At 51.2% G+C, this 16,653-nt stretch overlaps 1 protein-coding gene across 1 annotated transcript; it reads left to right on the top strand.

Annotated features, from left to right (window-relative positions):
- BAK1 (BCL2 antagonist/killer 1) lies at window positions 1-3,577 on the top strand (the record flags this gene model as incomplete). The annotated part of the gene is made up of 5 exons (XM_080710942.1): window positions 1-73; window positions 1,179-1,311; window positions 1,390-1,533; window positions 3,201-3,381; window positions 3,473-3,577. 5 exons carry the CDS (start codon window positions 1-3, stop codon window positions 3,575-3,577), a joined length of 636 nt encoding a protein of 211 aa, XP_080567068.1.
- Window positions 3,578-16,653: the final 13,076 nt, after the last annotated feature.

Raw genomic sequence — 16,653 nt, 5'->3', positions numbered from 1 at the left:
ATGGCATCGGGGCCAGGCCCGGGTCCTCCCGGAGAGGAGGGGTGCGGAGAGCCTCCCCCATCCCCAACCTCCGGTAAGGGTCCTGCCTGTCACTCATCCCATAGCCACCCTGGAGGATGGGGGAGAGAGCTGAGCGGGGAGACCCCAGCTGGAGCTCCTGAAAAGAAAAAGACCCAGGCCCTGGGCTGCGCTGTCTGGCTGCAGTCAAGGCCACGCTCTGGGGTGGAGTCTGCACTGGGAGGGTCCAGGGGTGGGGAGCCGCCTGAGGCAGAGCCCGAGGGTGGGCCGGGCGGAGGTGGGGTAGAGTGCTGCGGGGGTGAGGAAGTAACCTGGCTTATCACTGAGATAGATCAGCTGAAGGGCTGACCCGGGTGGGGACTTGGCCGCCCACCTTCCCTTTCCCTTATCTGTCTGCTGCCTGGACTTGAGGTTCAGGGCCCAGGTCTGCTCACTCTCCAGTTTCACATCTTGTGGTTTCCCACATACCCTGAACCCTAGTTGGGAACCCAACGCCTGGGATTCGGCCCCAGCCGCGCCTCCCCGTCTGTAAGCTGGAGCTCGCCCCCTTCCCGGGGCTGTTGTGAGGATTCAGAATGAAGGCCCTGTGGTAGGCCAGGCATGGCGGTGCAGGCCTGTAATCCCAGGACGTGGGAGGCTGAGGCAGGAGGATCGCAGGCTTGAGACCAGCCTCAGGAATTTAGCGAGACCCTGTTTCCAAATAAAGAGCCGGGCGTTGGTGACACACGCTTGTAATCCCAGTAGTTGGAAGGCTGAGACTGGAGGGCCCAGGTTTGTGACCAGCCTTGGCTACTTAGTGAGGCCCTTCAAGACTTAGTGAGACCCCGTTTCAAATCAAAGAATAAAAATTCTGGCTGGGGGTGTAGCTCAGAGATAGAATGCCCCTGGGTTCAATTCCCAGCACCATAAATAAATAAGTAAATTAAAAATAAATAAGTAAATAAATAAATACAATAGAGCTGGGGTCCAGCTCAGAGGTGGAATGCCCCTGAATTCAATCTCCAGTACCTCCCCCCAAAAAAGAGATAAAACAGTCTGGAGTGAGCATGAGGCATCGCGCTAAGGGCTAGCGTTCCACCCGCGGCCTTGAAGAGCGAGCGCCCGCCTCAGAGGGGCTGCTGGGGTCCAGCGCCTTACTGACTCCTGGCTTTGACCCTCAGAGCAGCAGGTAGCCCGGGACACGGAGGAGGTTTTCCGCAGCTACGTTTTTTACCGCCACCAGCAGGAGCAGGAGGCCGAGGGGGCCGCCCCCGCTGACCCCGAGATGGCCACTCTGTCCTTAGAGCCCAGCAGGTGAGCGCTGCGGGGGCAGGTGGGGCGCGGGGCCCTGGGGCGGACCCCTGGCTCAGGCCCTGCCTCGCGCCCCTGCAGCGTCATGGGGCAAGTGGGTCGGCAGCTCGCCATCATCGGCGACGACATCAACCAGCGCTACGACTCGGAGTTCCAAGCCATGCTCCAGCACCTGCAGCCCACGGCCGCCAACGCCTACGAGCTCTTCACCAAGATCGCCTCCAGGTGCGCCGGCCCAGGCTCCCTGCCCCCGGGGACCCCCGTGGAGTCTCGGGGTCCTGTCTCTCTCTCTCCGACTCTGGGTCCCCCGATTGTGCACAAACTCACAGCTCCAGGGAAATTCGATTTCCAAGATAAAGCCCCAGTCTCTTAGTCTTTTTAGTTTATTTTATATTTTTGAGGGTCTGGGGATGGAACCCAGGGACATTCAACCTCCAAGATACACCCCCAGCCCTATTTTTTACTTTTTTTTTTTGGTGGTACTGGGGTTCCTGGAAGCCCTTCTACCTCCGGGCTATACTCCCAGACCTATTTTATATTTTTATTTAGAAACAGGGTCTCCTAAGCCAGCACGCGTGGCTGGCTTTGAACCTGCGCGATCCTCCTGTCTCCGCCTCCCAAGCGCGGGGATGACAAGCGCGCGCCACCACGCCCGGCCCTATTTTTTACTTTTTATTTTGAAACAGGGTCTCACGGAGTAGCTGAGGCTGTCCACAAACCGCGGTCCTCAGGTCTCAGCCTCCCAAATGCTGGAATTACGAGTGTGCGCCACCACGCCTGGCGAGGCTGTTTTTATTTTTTAACTTAAAAAAGTTTATTTTTTATTTAAATAGACTAGAGCTGGGGATGTAGCTCGGAGGTAGCGTGCCCCTGGGTTCAATCCCCAGCACCAAAGAACAAAAATAAAGCGGCATCCTGGCACGGCGCACAGACGCGCCATACCCGACTCCTGACCTGGCTTTGCTAACTGCGGCCGTGGCACTTCTAGTCTCCTGGACTGTGAGTTGGGGAAACGCGCGCTTAGAACGCGTCCTCCTTGTCGCAGCGGCCATTTCCTCTCCTGTGAGGGACTCGGCCTGAGGGTAGGTTCCAAGGGGGAGATAAAGGCCCGCAGGAATGCTAGGCTTCGTGGTCAGACCTGAAATGTCCAGTCCACGTTGACAGGGACCAACCCGCTGCCCCGAGCGCCGTGATCCGGGACCTGTCCTAACTCTTCTTCTGTCCTCTTTTCTCTGCTGTCCCCGGGGGCTACCAGGCCAGCAGCAAGGCCTACAGGTAATCTCCCTGCCGCCTCAGGCCGCCATCTTGGGGGCCACACTCCGGCAGAGGGTGTGTTGTGTGTGTGTGTGTGTGTGTTATGGAGCTTGACCCTAGGGACAGTCTACCTCTGAGCTATACCTCCAGCCACTATTTTCTCTTTCTTTTTGGTATTGGGGATGAAGCCCAGGGGCATCCTACCTCAAGGTACTGGGGATGGAACCCAGGGTCTCACTGAGTTGTGGAGGGCCTAAGTAGCCGAGGCTGTTATGTGAACCGTTGTCCTCTGGTCTCAGCTTCCCAAATGCTGGGATTACAAACGTGCGCCACCACGCCTGGCTCTATTCTTTATTTTGAAACAGGGCCTCGCTAAGTAGCTAAGGCTGTCCGTGAGCCACGATCCTCCTGTCTCAGCCTCCGAGATGCTGGGATTACAAGCGGATTTTGAGACAGGATCATGCCAAGTTGCTGAGGCTGGCCTTCAACCTTCGATCCTCCTGTCTCAGCCTCCTAAGTACTGGAATGGCAGGGTGCACCACTGTAGCCTCCCAGCTAGGGGGGGTTCGGGGGGCTGGGAGGTGCGGCAGACTGGAGGGGCCCCGGGCTCTGCACTGACCTGGGACGCTTGCTTACAGCCTGTTTGAGACTGGCATCAACTGGGGCCGCGTGGTGGCCCTCCTGGGCTTCGGCTATCGCCTGGCTCTCCACGTCTACCAGCGTGGCCTGACGGGCTTCTTGGGCCAGGTGACCCGCTTTGTGGCTGAATTCATGCTACATCACTACATTGCCCGGTGGATCGCACAGAGGGGCGGCTGGGTAAGCACGCGGGGGTGGGCCGCCCTCCCTGCCGCTGGGGCAGCCCGGGAGCCAGCTGGCCGCCCTGTATCACCGCCCTGCCTCCCCGCAGGTGGCAGCCCTGGACTTGGGCAACGGCCCCATCCGGAACGTGCTGGTGGTCCTGGCCGTGGTCCTGTTGGGACAGTTTGTGGTTCGAAGATTCTTCACATCATGACTTCTGGGGGGCCCTCGGGGTCCCAGCTTAGCCCCTGCTGGATTCCAGCCAAAGCCTCCCCACTCCCGCAGGGGCCCCTCCAGGAGGCACTCCAGGACTGAGGGTCCAGCCCAGGGCTCATTCGGCTACGCAGGTGCCCTGACATTGCATGGTGCTAACGAGCTGCCTCTCCAGGCTCCATCCCGTGGGAGAGGGGCTGTGGCTCCCCCCTCAGCTCTCGGGGGCCCCCTCACTCTTGTCTGCCGGGCACTGGGGAGGTAGATCCCTTGTGAAGGCAAGAGGCTAGAAACCACTTCTTCCCGAGAAGTGTTTTAATGGTTTTAGCTTTTTTTTAATACCCCTGGAAGGACCTCACACACACGTACACACACACCCCATACCACTCTGCCACGCTGCCCAGGAACAGGATATCTAGAGCGTGGGGGCAGTGGGCAGCCCCGAGTCCCCAGGACCCAGCTCTTCTGGAAGGAAGGTTGAGGCTTTGCTCGCCTCTCCCCAGCGCCCAGGCAGCCTTTGCAGTTGCACTCTCAGGGATTCTGGGCCGGGGTGTGGGGCAGAGCTGGGGTTGGGGTAGCAGTGCACACCAGCGCTCCCTGGGTATATCCATCAGGACCCTCCAAGCCTGCCCCGCCCCCAGGACTTCTCAGTTCTTGCCCTGATAGCCACCTGCTGCCCACCGGATCACTGCTGTGGGTCATCTCTGGCCCACACCGCAGCCGAGAGCCCTGTCATCCCGGGCAAGGGCTGGGGAGTTCAGGGGGGGGTCTGAGCAGGAGGGCGCACACCAGGAACCGTGTGGGAGCTGGGATCCTTGGGCACTGAGTAATCCGGGGTTTCACTGGTGGAACTGTGAATACTTGAACTCACCGTACCTTTTCTATCTTGCACAACCTTGGGGACTTGGGTAAAGGGGGAGTTCTTGATTAAGCCAAAAAAGGCGGGTGGGTGTGCAGCTGAAGCCTGCTAGGCGCCCTGTACTCCCGTCCTCTGGCTGTTTGGAAATAAAACTGCAATCCCTCACGCCTGTCTGGCTTTGTGTGTGTGGTACCAGGGATGGAGCCTAGGGGCATTCGACCCCTGAGCTACACCCCCAGCCCTATTTTTGATTATTTTGAAACAGGGTCACACTGAGTTGCAAAGGGCCTAAGTAACTGCGGCTGGCCCGAACCACGATCCTCCTGTCTCAGCCTCCCAAATGCTAGGAATAAAAGCGCGCGGCACCACACCTGGCTTATTCTTTATTTTGAAACAGGGCCTCACGAAGTAGCTGAGGCTGGCTGAGAACCTGCCATCCTCCTGTCTCAGCCTCCCAAGTACTGGGATTCCGAGCATGAGCCACCATGCCCTATTTGTTTATTTTTGGGGGATGGCACTGGGGGTGAAACCCTGAGGCTTTCTACCTCCAGACTATACTCCCAGACCTATTTTATATTTTATTTGGAAACAGAGTCACTAAGTTGTGGAGTCTCGCTAAGTAGGCGAGGCTGGCTTTGAACCTGTGCGATCCTCCTGTCTCAGCCTCCCAAGCGTGGGGATTATAAGCATGCGCCACCATGCCAGGTCCTATTTAATTTTTCAGTTTGAATTAAGGTCTTACTAAATTGCCGAGCTTGACCTCAAACCTGAGCTCCTCCTGTCTCAGCCTCCCAGGCGCTGGGTTTACAAGTGTGCACCACCACGCCTGACTACCTGGTATTCGGGCTGGTGGGGGAACGGGCACACTGGCAGGGAGCTGGATTATTACTAAATAAAATCTTACATGGAGGACCCCGCAGGCCACCTCGGGCCTGGCCTGAATTCTCCCTCCCTGGCGCCACAACCCACGCCGAGCCTTTTGGACTGGTCCCCACGCGTAGCTCTGCCCGGGACACAATGTCCCAGCTCCCCCTTCCTGACGTCCCCGCAGCCACGCGCGCACAGGGCTTTCTTCATTCTCAGAGTCTGCGGCCGCATGGGAGTCCCTGTGGGGAGGCAGCCAGGGGTGATAAAAATAACTAGCATGGGGGCGTTGAAATGTTCCAAAATCCACGAAGTCTTTCCAGTCCCGGGCACCCTGGTCTGTTTCTGACGCCCTTCCAAAACCGTCACATGAAGTCCGAGGGCTTGCCTCCCCTCCCCGGGCTGGCTGCCGAGCCCCGGCCCCGGCGCGCAGGCGCCATGGCGGAGGACGAAAGGCAGGGCCCGCCGCAGCCGCAGGCAGGGGGATGCTCCGAGCGCCGCCACGTGCGGGGAGAGCTCGACAGCGGCCACGCTCCCGTGTGCCGGGCAGTGCGCTGAGAGCTTATTACCGGTGCCCCGAGAATAAGGACGGTGACCGGGTGGGTGGCGCGTGCGCCCTCAGGCTCCCACTTTGCAGAGAAGAAACAGGTGCCTTTCTAGAATCACCCAAGGAAAGGAGGGCGGGGAGCGCGACGTTCCCATCAGAACACTCAGGAGCGCGTGTCCGCTGCGGGCGTCCGAGGCGGGGATGCTCGGTCACCTCCCTCCCGCGCTGGGCAGCCCCCGCCGCCGCCAAATCACAGCCGAAGCCTAGAGGGGGGCGTGCTGCCCACGCCCAAGATGGCCGCCTCTGCTTCCACACGCAGGCGTGCCCTTTTGTGGGCGGGGCCTGAGGGGGCGAGCAGGCCATTGGCAGAAACAGTAGGGAGCGGTGGCCGGTCCTTCTCTCCTGCTCTAGAAAAGGCCTGTAATCCCAGCATTTGGGAGGCAGAGACAGGAGGATCAAAAATTCCAGGGTAACCTCAGCCAGTATTGAGACTCAGCAACCTAGCGAGACCGTTTCAAAATAAAAAAAATAAGCCGGGCGTGGAGGTGCACGCTTGTCATCCCAGCATTCCGGAGGCTGAGACAGGAGGATCACGGTTCCCGGACAGCCTCAGCTACTTAGGGAGGCCTTCTGCAACTCAGTGAGACCCTGTTTCAAAATAAAGAATAAAAATAGGGCTGGGGTGTAGCTCGGAGGTAGAATGCCCCTGGGTTCCATCCATAGTACAAAAAAAAAAAAAAAAAAAAAAAACTAATAAAGGCTGGGGGCTGGTTGTGGTGGCGCACACTTGCAATCCCAGTGCTTGAAAGGCTGAGACAGAAGAATTGCAGGTTCAAAGCCAGCGTTGGCAATTTAGCAAGGCTCTCAACAACCCACTGAGACCCCGTTTCTACATAAGAAATAAAATCCAAGCCGGGCGTGGTGGCGCATGATTGTCATCCCAGCATTCGGGAGGCTGAGACTGGAAGACCGCAGTTCGCAGACAGCCTCAGCTACTTAGTGAGGCCCTCCGCAACTCAGTGAGACCCTGTTTCAAAATAAAGAAAAAAAAAAAATAGGGCAAGGGGTGTAGCTCGAATCAAATGCCTCTGGGTTCCATCCCCAGACCCATAAATAAAAATGAATAAAGCAAACTCAAAATAAAATGAGCTCAAAATAAAATAAATTCATGCTAAATTCCACATCACCACATCGATACCAGGTGTTCTGCAGACTTCCCAGAGAGGCAGAGAACACCCACATTTCCAAATCAGGCTACTTTCAGTTGGCAAAGTAATAAATTTCCAGTGCCTTAATCCTTACATCCTTTAATCCTCTAATCTTTGCAAAGAAGTATTCTGATGTTAACCAATCTAGTTTTGTTTTGTTTTGTTTGCGGGTCTGGGGATGGAACCCAAGGACATTCTACCTCTGAGCTACACCCCCAGCCCTATTTCATTCTTTACTTTGAAACAGGTCTCACTAAATTGCCAAGGGCCTCATTAAATAGCAAAGGCTGTCCTCAAACCCAAGATCCTTCTGTTTCAGCCTCCCAAGTACTGGGATTACAGGCATGTACCACCACGCCCAGCTATATCCCTAGTCCTTATTTTATTTATTTATTTTGGTGGTACTGGGGTTGGAACCCAGAGGCTTCCGACCTCCAGGCTATACTCCCAGACCTATTTTCTATTTTATTTGGAGACAGGGTCTCACTAAGTTGCTGAAAGCCTAAGTAGCTGAGGCTGGCTTTGAACCTGTGCGATCCTCCTATCTCAGCCTCTGAAGTGCGGGGATTACAAGCGTGCGCCACCACGCCCGGCGTGTGAGTGTGTGTATGGTACAGGGGAGTGGAACCCAGGGGCTTTTCTACCTCTGGGCTACACCCCCATCCCTATTTTATACTTTATTTGGAAACAGGGTCTCACTAAGTTGCTGAGAGCCTCACTAAGTAGCTGAGGCTGGCTTCGAACCCGCGCGATCCTCCTGTCTCAGCCTCCCAAGCGCGGGGATGACAAGCGTGCGCCGCCACGCCCGGCTCTGTAATTTCTTTTAGACTTATGACTGAAAGTGGAAAGGGCTATTTGGATTACGTTTGTAAGTGACATTGAGATCTGCACAGTAACTGGATTTGCCGCGTTTAAAAGTTTGAGTTATTGGGTTTATGAGAATTATTTACGTTCCTAACACTTTTTTTCTCATTTGAATTGTAAATCTGCTCTATGAGGAATTTGAAGTGCTTGGAAAAGAAGTCAAGTCCATTAAATTTGTAAATGGAGTTTAAATATTTAAGGGAATTTAATTAACGAAGTTTGTAAATGATACGAGTAACGTTCAAGCAAGTTTAATATGTCAAGCCCACGGGCTAATTGAAATTAATCAGAGAACAAGTTAATGCTCTTATTTTTACACAGAATTCATCAGATTTCTAAACAGAACGTCAGGGTATGCAAGTTGGGTTCAGGAACTGAGGAGAAGCAGCTTTTATGTGTACAACTTTGGCTAAGTGTGCTGCTGATGCCTAGAATCCCAGTACTTGAGATAGAGAGGACCACAATTCCAGGTCAGTATCAAAAATTTAGCGAGGCCAGGTACGGTGGCCCACGCTTTTAATCTCAGCACTTGGAGGGTGAGACAGGAGGATCGTAGGTTCGAAGCCGGCCTCGGCAAAGGAGCGAGGCTCTCGGCAACCTGGTGAGATCCTGTTTCCAAGTAAAGGAAGAAAATCGGGCTGGGGATGGAGCTTGGAGGTCTAGAAAACCTCTGAGTTCAATCCCCAGTACCAAAAAGAAAAAAATAAATAAAAAGTAAGCTGGGCCTGGTGGTGCATGCCTGGTCAGCATTTGGGAGGCTGAGACAGGAGGACTGCAAGTTGGAAGTCAGCCTCAGCGAGTTTAGTGAGGCCGCCTGGCATGGCGGCGCATGGTTGTAATCCCGGTACTTGGGAGGCTGAGACAGGAGGGTCACAGGTTTGAGGCCAGCTTCAGGAAGTAGTGAGACGGTGGGACTCTCATCATCCTAGGAATACCGCTTCCAAATAATAACTAAAATTGAAGCCGGGCGTGGTGGCGCGCGCTTGTCATTCCAGCCTTTGGGAGGCTGAGGCAGGAGGATCACGTTCGCGGCCAGCCTCAGCGACTTAGTGAGGCCCTCTGCAACTCAGTGAGACTGTTTCAAAATAACGAATAAAAAATAGGCTGGGGGTGGAGCTCAGAGGTCGAATCCCTATGGGTTTCATCCCTAGACGCAAAAAAAAAAAAAAAGAATTACAATGTCTCTGGGTCCAGCCTCCAGTACCACAAAACACACACACACACACACACACACACACACACGCCACCACGCTCAGCTCAATCTGCAGGTTATTTTGAGGAAACTGACATCTTTTAAGTGATCCAATCTTAGCCCGGCGAGGTGGCGCACGCTTGTGATCCCATAATTGGGAGCTGGGACAGAAGTAGCCAGGTCCGTGGCCAGCCTCAGCTGCTTAGCGAGGCCCTCCGCACTTAGTGAGACCCTGTTTCAAAATAAAGAATAAAAAATTGGGCTAGCGGTGTAGCTCAGAAGTAAAATTCCTCTAGATTCCACCCCCCCGGCATCGCAAAAAAAAGTAAGTGATGCCTTCATCTTTATCCACACCCTCTCCCTTATTAGAGTTAGGGTTTCCCGCACAAAAGTGTTGCGTATTTGCGGTTCAGCTCATTTCTGGTTTTGTTAATATTAATAAATTTGGGGGTACTGAGGACGGCTGCAGAAGCATTCTACCTCTGAGCCACATCCCCAGCGCTATTTTATTTTTATTTTGGAACAGTCTCATCAGTTGGCTAAGGGTCTTGCTGACCTCATACCTGTGATGCTCTGGTCTCAGCCTCCTAAGTACTGGGATTATACCGTGTGCCGCAGACCTGGCGAATGGAGAGTTGGTTTTTATATTCTCTTTTTGTGTGTGTGGGACTGGGAATTGAACTCCGGGGCATTCTACCTCTGAGTTATACCTCTAGCACTATTTTATTTTTATTTGGAAACAGGGTCTCACTAGGTTGAGTAGAATCTCACATATTCCTGAGACTGCCCTCAAATCTGAGATCCTCTTGTCTCAGCCTTCCAAGTACTGGGATTACAAGCACACACCACCACACCTGGCTTGTCAGATTCTCTTATTAACAATAGAGATTTTCATAATAATAACTTTTTGGTTGAATCTGATTTTCTGTGTGTGTGTGTGTGTGTGTGTGTGTTGGACACTGGGGATAGAAGCCAGGGACATTTTACTTCTGCGCTACACCATCATTCCTATTTTTATTATTTTTTTATTGTATTATGTTGCAGGTCTGGGGCTGGAAGACAGGGACACTTGACCCTCCGAGCTACACCCCCTGCCCTCTTTTTTATTCTTTATTTTGAAACAGGGTCTCACAAAGTTGCAGAGGGCCTCACTAAGTAGCTGAGGCTGTCCATGAAAGGCAATCCTCGGTCTCAGCCTCCTGGATGCTGGGATGCTGGGATTACAGGCGTGCACTGCTACGCCCAGCCCTATTTTTATTATTATTTATTACTATTATTAATTTATGGTGTGTGTCTGTGTGTGTGTGTCTGTGTGTGTGTGTGTGTGTGTGTGTGTGTGTGTGTGTGTACAGGGGATGGAACCCAGGGGCTTTCTACCTCCAGGCTACATTCCCAGACCTATTTTTATATTTTACTTGGAAACAGGGTCTCACTAATAGCTGAAACCCGGCTTTTTTTTTTTTTTTTTTTTTTTTTTTTTTGCGGGTCTGGGGATGGAACCCAGGGGCATTCGACCTCCAAGCTACACCCCTGCCCTATTTTTTATTCTTTATTTTGAGACAGAGTCTCACTGACTTGCAAAGGGCCTCACTAAGTAGCTGAAGCTGTCTGCGACCTGCGATCCTCCAGTCTCCGCCTCCTGAATGCTGGGATTACAAGCGTGCACCACCATGCCGGCTCTGAGGCTGGCTTTGAACCTGCACTAGCCTCCTGTCTCAGCCTCCCAAGTAGTGGGTTACACATGTGAGCCACCACACCCAGTTCCTATTTTAATTTATTTTTTATTTTTATTTTTTATTTTTTTTGGTGGTACTGGGGATGGAATCCAGGGGCCTTCTATATCCAGGCTACACTCCCAGACCTATTTTATATTTTATTTGGAAACAGGGTCTCTTAAGCCAGTTGAGGCTGGCCTCGAACCTGCACGATCCTCCTGTTTCAGCCTCCCAAGCGTGGGGATTACAAGCATGCGCCACCATGCCTGACCCTATTTTATTTTTTAGTTTGAAATGGTCTCACTAAATTGCTGAAACTGGCCTTCAACGCGTGATCGTCCTGTCTCAGCTTTTCAAGTACTGGGATTACAAGCGTGCGCCACCACGCCCAGCAAGAATGGCTTATAATGTGTGACATAAGGTACTGTTAGAAATAAACAAATTTTAAAAGCATAATGTCTTTGGAAAACTTTATATAAGTGTGTGTGACTCATTAGGACATCTTAAATAGCTGACATTCTGTATGGATGAAAAATATGTCCAGGTTTACCTAAAATTAGAAAAAATAATATGTTACATAAAATGGGAATATTTAATAGTATAAAAATAATACATTGACTTGTCAACTCTCATATGAGGAAACACGCCGAGCATCTTAAGAGTCTGAATTCTCCTTCCCCAGGTACTTGCGGGGCTGAGACAGGAGGGCTGGGCAGGCTGCAGTGGCCCCGACCCCAGCAGGCAGGGCCTCCCGTCCAGAGCCAAGGCCTGCTCAGCTGAGCCTGGATATGGGGAACAGTTCCTTCTTTGTAATAAATCGGCATCATCGATGGCAAGCTCACAGGTTAAACAAGGGCAAGCGTGGTGGCGCATACTTGTAATCCCAGTACTTGGAAGGATGAGACAGGATTGCAGGTTCAGGGTCCGCTTCAACAACTTAGTGAGGCTCTCTGCAACTTACTGAGGCCTTGTTTCAAAAATAAAGAATAAACCCGGTGTGGTGGCGCATGCTCCTAATCCCAGCATTCGGGAGGGAGGTTCGAGGACAGCCTCAGCTATTAGTGAGGCCCCTTGCAACACAATGAGACCTACAAAATAAAAAATAGGGCTGGAGGTATAGTTTGTAGGTAAAATGCCCCGGGTTCCATCCCCAGTACTGCAAAATTAATTAATTAATTAATGAAGAAATTAAAAAATAAAGAATAAACTGGGCATGGTGGCGCACGCTTGTAATCCCAGCATTTGGGATATTGAGACCAGAGGATCACGGTTCACGGACAGCCTCAGCTACTTAGGCCCTCTGCAACTTAGTGAGACCTTGTTTCAAAATAAAGAATAAAAAATAGGGCAGGGGGTATAGCTCAGAGTTTGAATGCCCCTGGGCTTTATCCCCAGAACCACAAAAAATAAAGTAAGTATTTATTTATTTATTTATTTATTTATTTATTTATTTATTTATTTATTTATTTATTGGTACTGGGGATGGAACACAGGGGCCTTCTACCTCCGAGCTACACTCCCAGACCTATTTTATATTTTATTTGGAAACAGGGTCTCTTAAACCAGCTGAGGCTGGCTTCGAACCTGGCTGGCTTCGCCTCCCACGAGGGGATTACAAGCATACGCCACCACGCCTGGCTTAAAAAAAATAAATTTAAATAAAGATTAAAAAATAGAGCCAGGGTGTAGCTCAGAAGTAGAATGCCCCTGTGTTCAATCCCTAGTATCAAAAATAAGTAAATAAAGCCGAGCGTGGTGGCACACACTTGTAATTCAGTGCTTGGGAGGCTGAGACAGGAGGATCACACAGGGTCAAAGCCAGCCTCAGCTACGGAGTAAGGCTCTCAGCAACTTAGTGAGACCCTGTTAAAATAATAAAAAAAAAAGGGAGTGGTGAGTTGGACCGGGCCATCCTCACCCCTCATGCCATTTTGGCATGGGGCTATAACTATTTTGTGTATTTCTATTTTCTGTATTTCCATCTTTTTAATAAACTTCTTTAAATCTTCAAAAAAAAAAAAAGAAATATAAAATAGGTCTGGGAGTATGGCCCAGAGGTAGAAAGCCTCTGGGTTCCACCTCTAGTACCACCAAATAAATAAATAAATAAATAAATAAATGTAAATAAATAACTGGACATGGGGGTACATGCCTGTAATCCTAGTACTTGAGAGGCTGAGACAGGAGGCTCATAGGTTTGAGACCAGGCTCAGCAATTTAACAAGACTGTTTCAAAATTTTAAAAAAGTACCAAAAGCCTGGCATGGTGGCGCACGCCAGCCTCAGCTACTCAGTGAGCCCTTTGCAGCTCAGTGAGGCCCTGTTTCAAAAGAAAGAAGAAAAAAATAGGGCTGGGGATGTAGCTCCTAGGAAGAATGCCCCTGGGTTCCATCCCCAGTATAAATAAATAAAAAATAAATTAAATAAATAAATAGATAGATAGATAAATAAATGTGCACTCCTGTAATCCCAGTACTTGGGAGGGGCTGGGACAAGAGGATCATAGGTTCAAGGCCAGCCTCAGCTACTTAGTGAGGCCCTCCACAATTCAGTGAGACCCTGTCTCAAAATAAAGAATAAACTGGGCATGGTGGCGTGCGCTTGTAATCCCCGTGCTTGGGAGGCTGAGACAGGAGGATCACACAGGTTTGAAGCCAGTCTCAGCTACTTAGTGAGGCTCTCAGCAACTTAGTGAGACCCTGTTTCCAAATAAAATATAAAATAGGTCTGGGAGTATAGCCTAGCCTGGAGGTAGAAAGCCTCTGGGTTCCACCCCCAGTACCACCAAAAAAAAAAAAAAAGAATAAAATAGGGCTGAGGGTGTAGCTCAAAGGTAGAATGCCACAAACCACCATCCTCCTGTCTCAGTCTCCGGAATCCTGAGATTACAAGTGTGAGCCACCACGCCTTGCTCCAGAAACCTGATTTTTAAGAATAAAACCTTTACCCTAGCTGGGCGTGGTGGCGCACACTTGTAATCCCCACGCTTGGGAGGCTGAGACAGGAGGATCACACAGGTTCAAAGCCAGCCTCAGCTACTGAGTGAGGCTCTCAGCAACTTAGTGACCCTGTTTCAAAATAAAATATAAAATAGCTCTGGGAGTATAGCCCGGAGGTAGAAAGCCCCTGGGTTCCAACTGACCAGTACCACCAAAACAAAAAACAAAAACACCCTCACCCTGTCCCGCCAAGAGGGGGCTTGCGCAGCCTTGTGCAAAGTCAACCTGGGAGCCGGGGAGGGAGGAGCGGGCTGGGCCTGAAGCCTTCTGAGATATGAGGCTAATAACAATAAAATCCAGAATTGCTAGAAAGCCACAGACTTGCTCCTCCAGACTGCTGAAAATAGAAAGCAGGAAGTGAGATTAATGGCTTTGGGGCTGCGAGAGAGAAAGAGGGCCACGTGTGTGTGTGTGTGTGTGTGTGTGTGTGTGTGTGTGTGTGTGTGTGTGTGTGTGTCTGTGTGCGCGCGCACGCGCGCGTCTTAAAACTGGAAACTAATAACAGCATCCAGCACCTCCCATTCCCACGCTGAACTAAGCGATCTGCACTGATTTCCTTATCCCCTGCCACCCACAGAGATAGGGACTGCCATCACGGGAAGTCACTGCTGGTCTAAAGTCGCCTAGCTGAACCAAGCCCGCCCTGAGCCTCTGTGTGTGTGTGTGTGTGTGTGTGTAGCTGGGGTAGCTGGGATTGACCCCGGGGCATTCCACCCCTGCGCTATCCTCCCGGCCTGGTCCTTTCGCGTTCACTGTTCCTGCTAGCCACTTGGACCTGGAGACAGTGGAGATAACATATTTATCAAAGTTTCAGGTGGTAAAAAAGGAACTGGGACAGTCGAAACACACTGGGTAACAGGAGCAGGGTCCAAGAATAACCAAGCCTCCTTCCTGCCAGGCTGGTGGAAACTAGACGGAAAATACTAGCGATCCTCCCTGGGCCAGTCCACCCCCAGGGCAGGCACAGGGCGGGACCTGGTTCAAGGTCACACACGGGGGACTGTGGCTTCTCCCCGGAGCCAGCCAATGAAGAGGCCTGCTCATTAACGCTGCAGACTCAGACCCAGCGACCACAGAGGGGGGCGGGACCCCTCAACTTTTGTGCAAGGAAAATGCCTGGAAGAACTGACTGTCTTTGGTCTGAATCCTCCTTATTAAGGCCAACATTAGGCGGGTGTGGTGGTGTACCCTTCCTCTCCCAGGTCTTGGGAGGCTGAGACAGGAGGATCACAGATACAAGGACACCTCACCAAGCAGTGAGTCTCATTAACCTAATAAGACCCTGTTTCAAAATAAAAATAAAGTAGGGGAAGTAGATATCAGAGGTAAAATGCCCCAGGGTTTAATCCCCAGTACTGCAAAGAAAGAAAGAAGAAAGAAAGAAAGAAAGAAAGAAAGAAAGAAAGAAAGAAAGAAAGAAAGAAAGAAAGAAAGAAGAAAGAAAGAAGAGGGAGGGAGGAAGAGAGAGAGGGAGAGGGAGAGAGAGAGCGCGCACAAGCAAGCAGGGCTGGGAGTGTAGCTTGGAGGTAGAAGCCCCTGGGCTCGATGCCTAGTACCACACACAAGCAAGAGGACATCAACACATTACAAACCTTCTGGAAATTAAGGATTTCTAAGCCAGGCGGGGTGGTGCATGCTTATAGTCCTAGTACTTGGGAGGCTGAGACAGGAGGATGGCAGGTTCGCGGCCAGCCTCAGCTACTTAGTGAGGCCCACTGCAACTTACTGAGACCCTATTTCAAAATAAAGAATAAAAAATAGGGCTGGAAGGGTAGCTCGGAGGTAGAATGCCAGTACCACACACACACACAAAATCGAGCTGGGGTTCCATCTCACCGCAAAGGTGCTGGACTAGACAATTAACTATCTAGTCACACAAAAAGATAGTGTGGTATAAAAAATCAAGGCAGAATTAATATCTGTTGTGTTTTAGGAGGCCTGGAAAAATTAGCAAGAGAAAAAACAGGAAGCAGAAGGGCAGAGGTGGGTGCTCACCTGAGAAATGCAAATGGCACCCCCCAGGCCAGGACTTCCTCTTTCTGGTAACAGCAGGGTCACTGTCTCTAGCAATCCTCCAGGTGAAAACAACCAATGGAGCTGAGCAGAACATCCTCAGTTACAGCTGTCAAGGTCGCCAGGCACAGCTGTCAAGGTCGCCAGGCGTGGAGACCTGAGCTCCAGACTGGCTGCAGCAATTTATTCTACTTTTTTGTGGTGCTGGGGCTGGAACCCAGAGGCATTAGACCTCTGAGCTACACGCCCAGCCCTATTTTATTTTTATTTTGAAACAGGGTCTTGCTAGATTGATGAGAGTCTCACTACTTGCTTAGGGTGTCCTCAAACCTGCGATCCTCCAGTTTTAGCCCCCTTCCAAAGTATTAGGATTATAGGTGTGTGCCACCATGCCCAGCTAGCCTAAGCTATTTAGAGAGACCCCAAATCCAAAATAAAAAACAATAGAGCCCAGCACAGGCTGGGGAGGCTGACACAGGAGGATCGCAGTTCGTGGCCAGCCTCAGATACTTATTGAGGCCTTCAGGAGCTTAGTAAGACCCTGTCTCAAAATGAAGAATAAAAAATAGGGCTAGGGGTGTAGCTTGGAGGTATGATGTCCCTGGGTCCAGGGTTCCGTCCCCACTTGACCAATTACTTCTTGGAGGAAGCTAACTTTCCAGTAATTCTTAATTACTTGTACCATCTTTTTTTTTTTTTTTAATTGGTGCTAGGGAGCCAACCCACAGACATTCTACCTGTGAGCTACACCTCTAGCCCTTTTTAATTATTTTATTTATTTATCTATGTATTTATTTGCGGGTCTGGGGATAAAACCCA

The sequence above is a fragment of the Muscardinus avellanarius genome (assembly GCF_963383645.1).
Source record: "Muscardinus avellanarius genome assembly, chromosome: 14".
Taxonomy (NCBI): domain Eukaryota; kingdom Metazoa; phylum Chordata; class Mammalia; order Rodentia; family Gliridae; genus Muscardinus; species Muscardinus avellanarius.
Note: the sequence above shows the minus strand (reverse complement) of the source record. Positions and strands in the feature narration are given on the sequence as shown.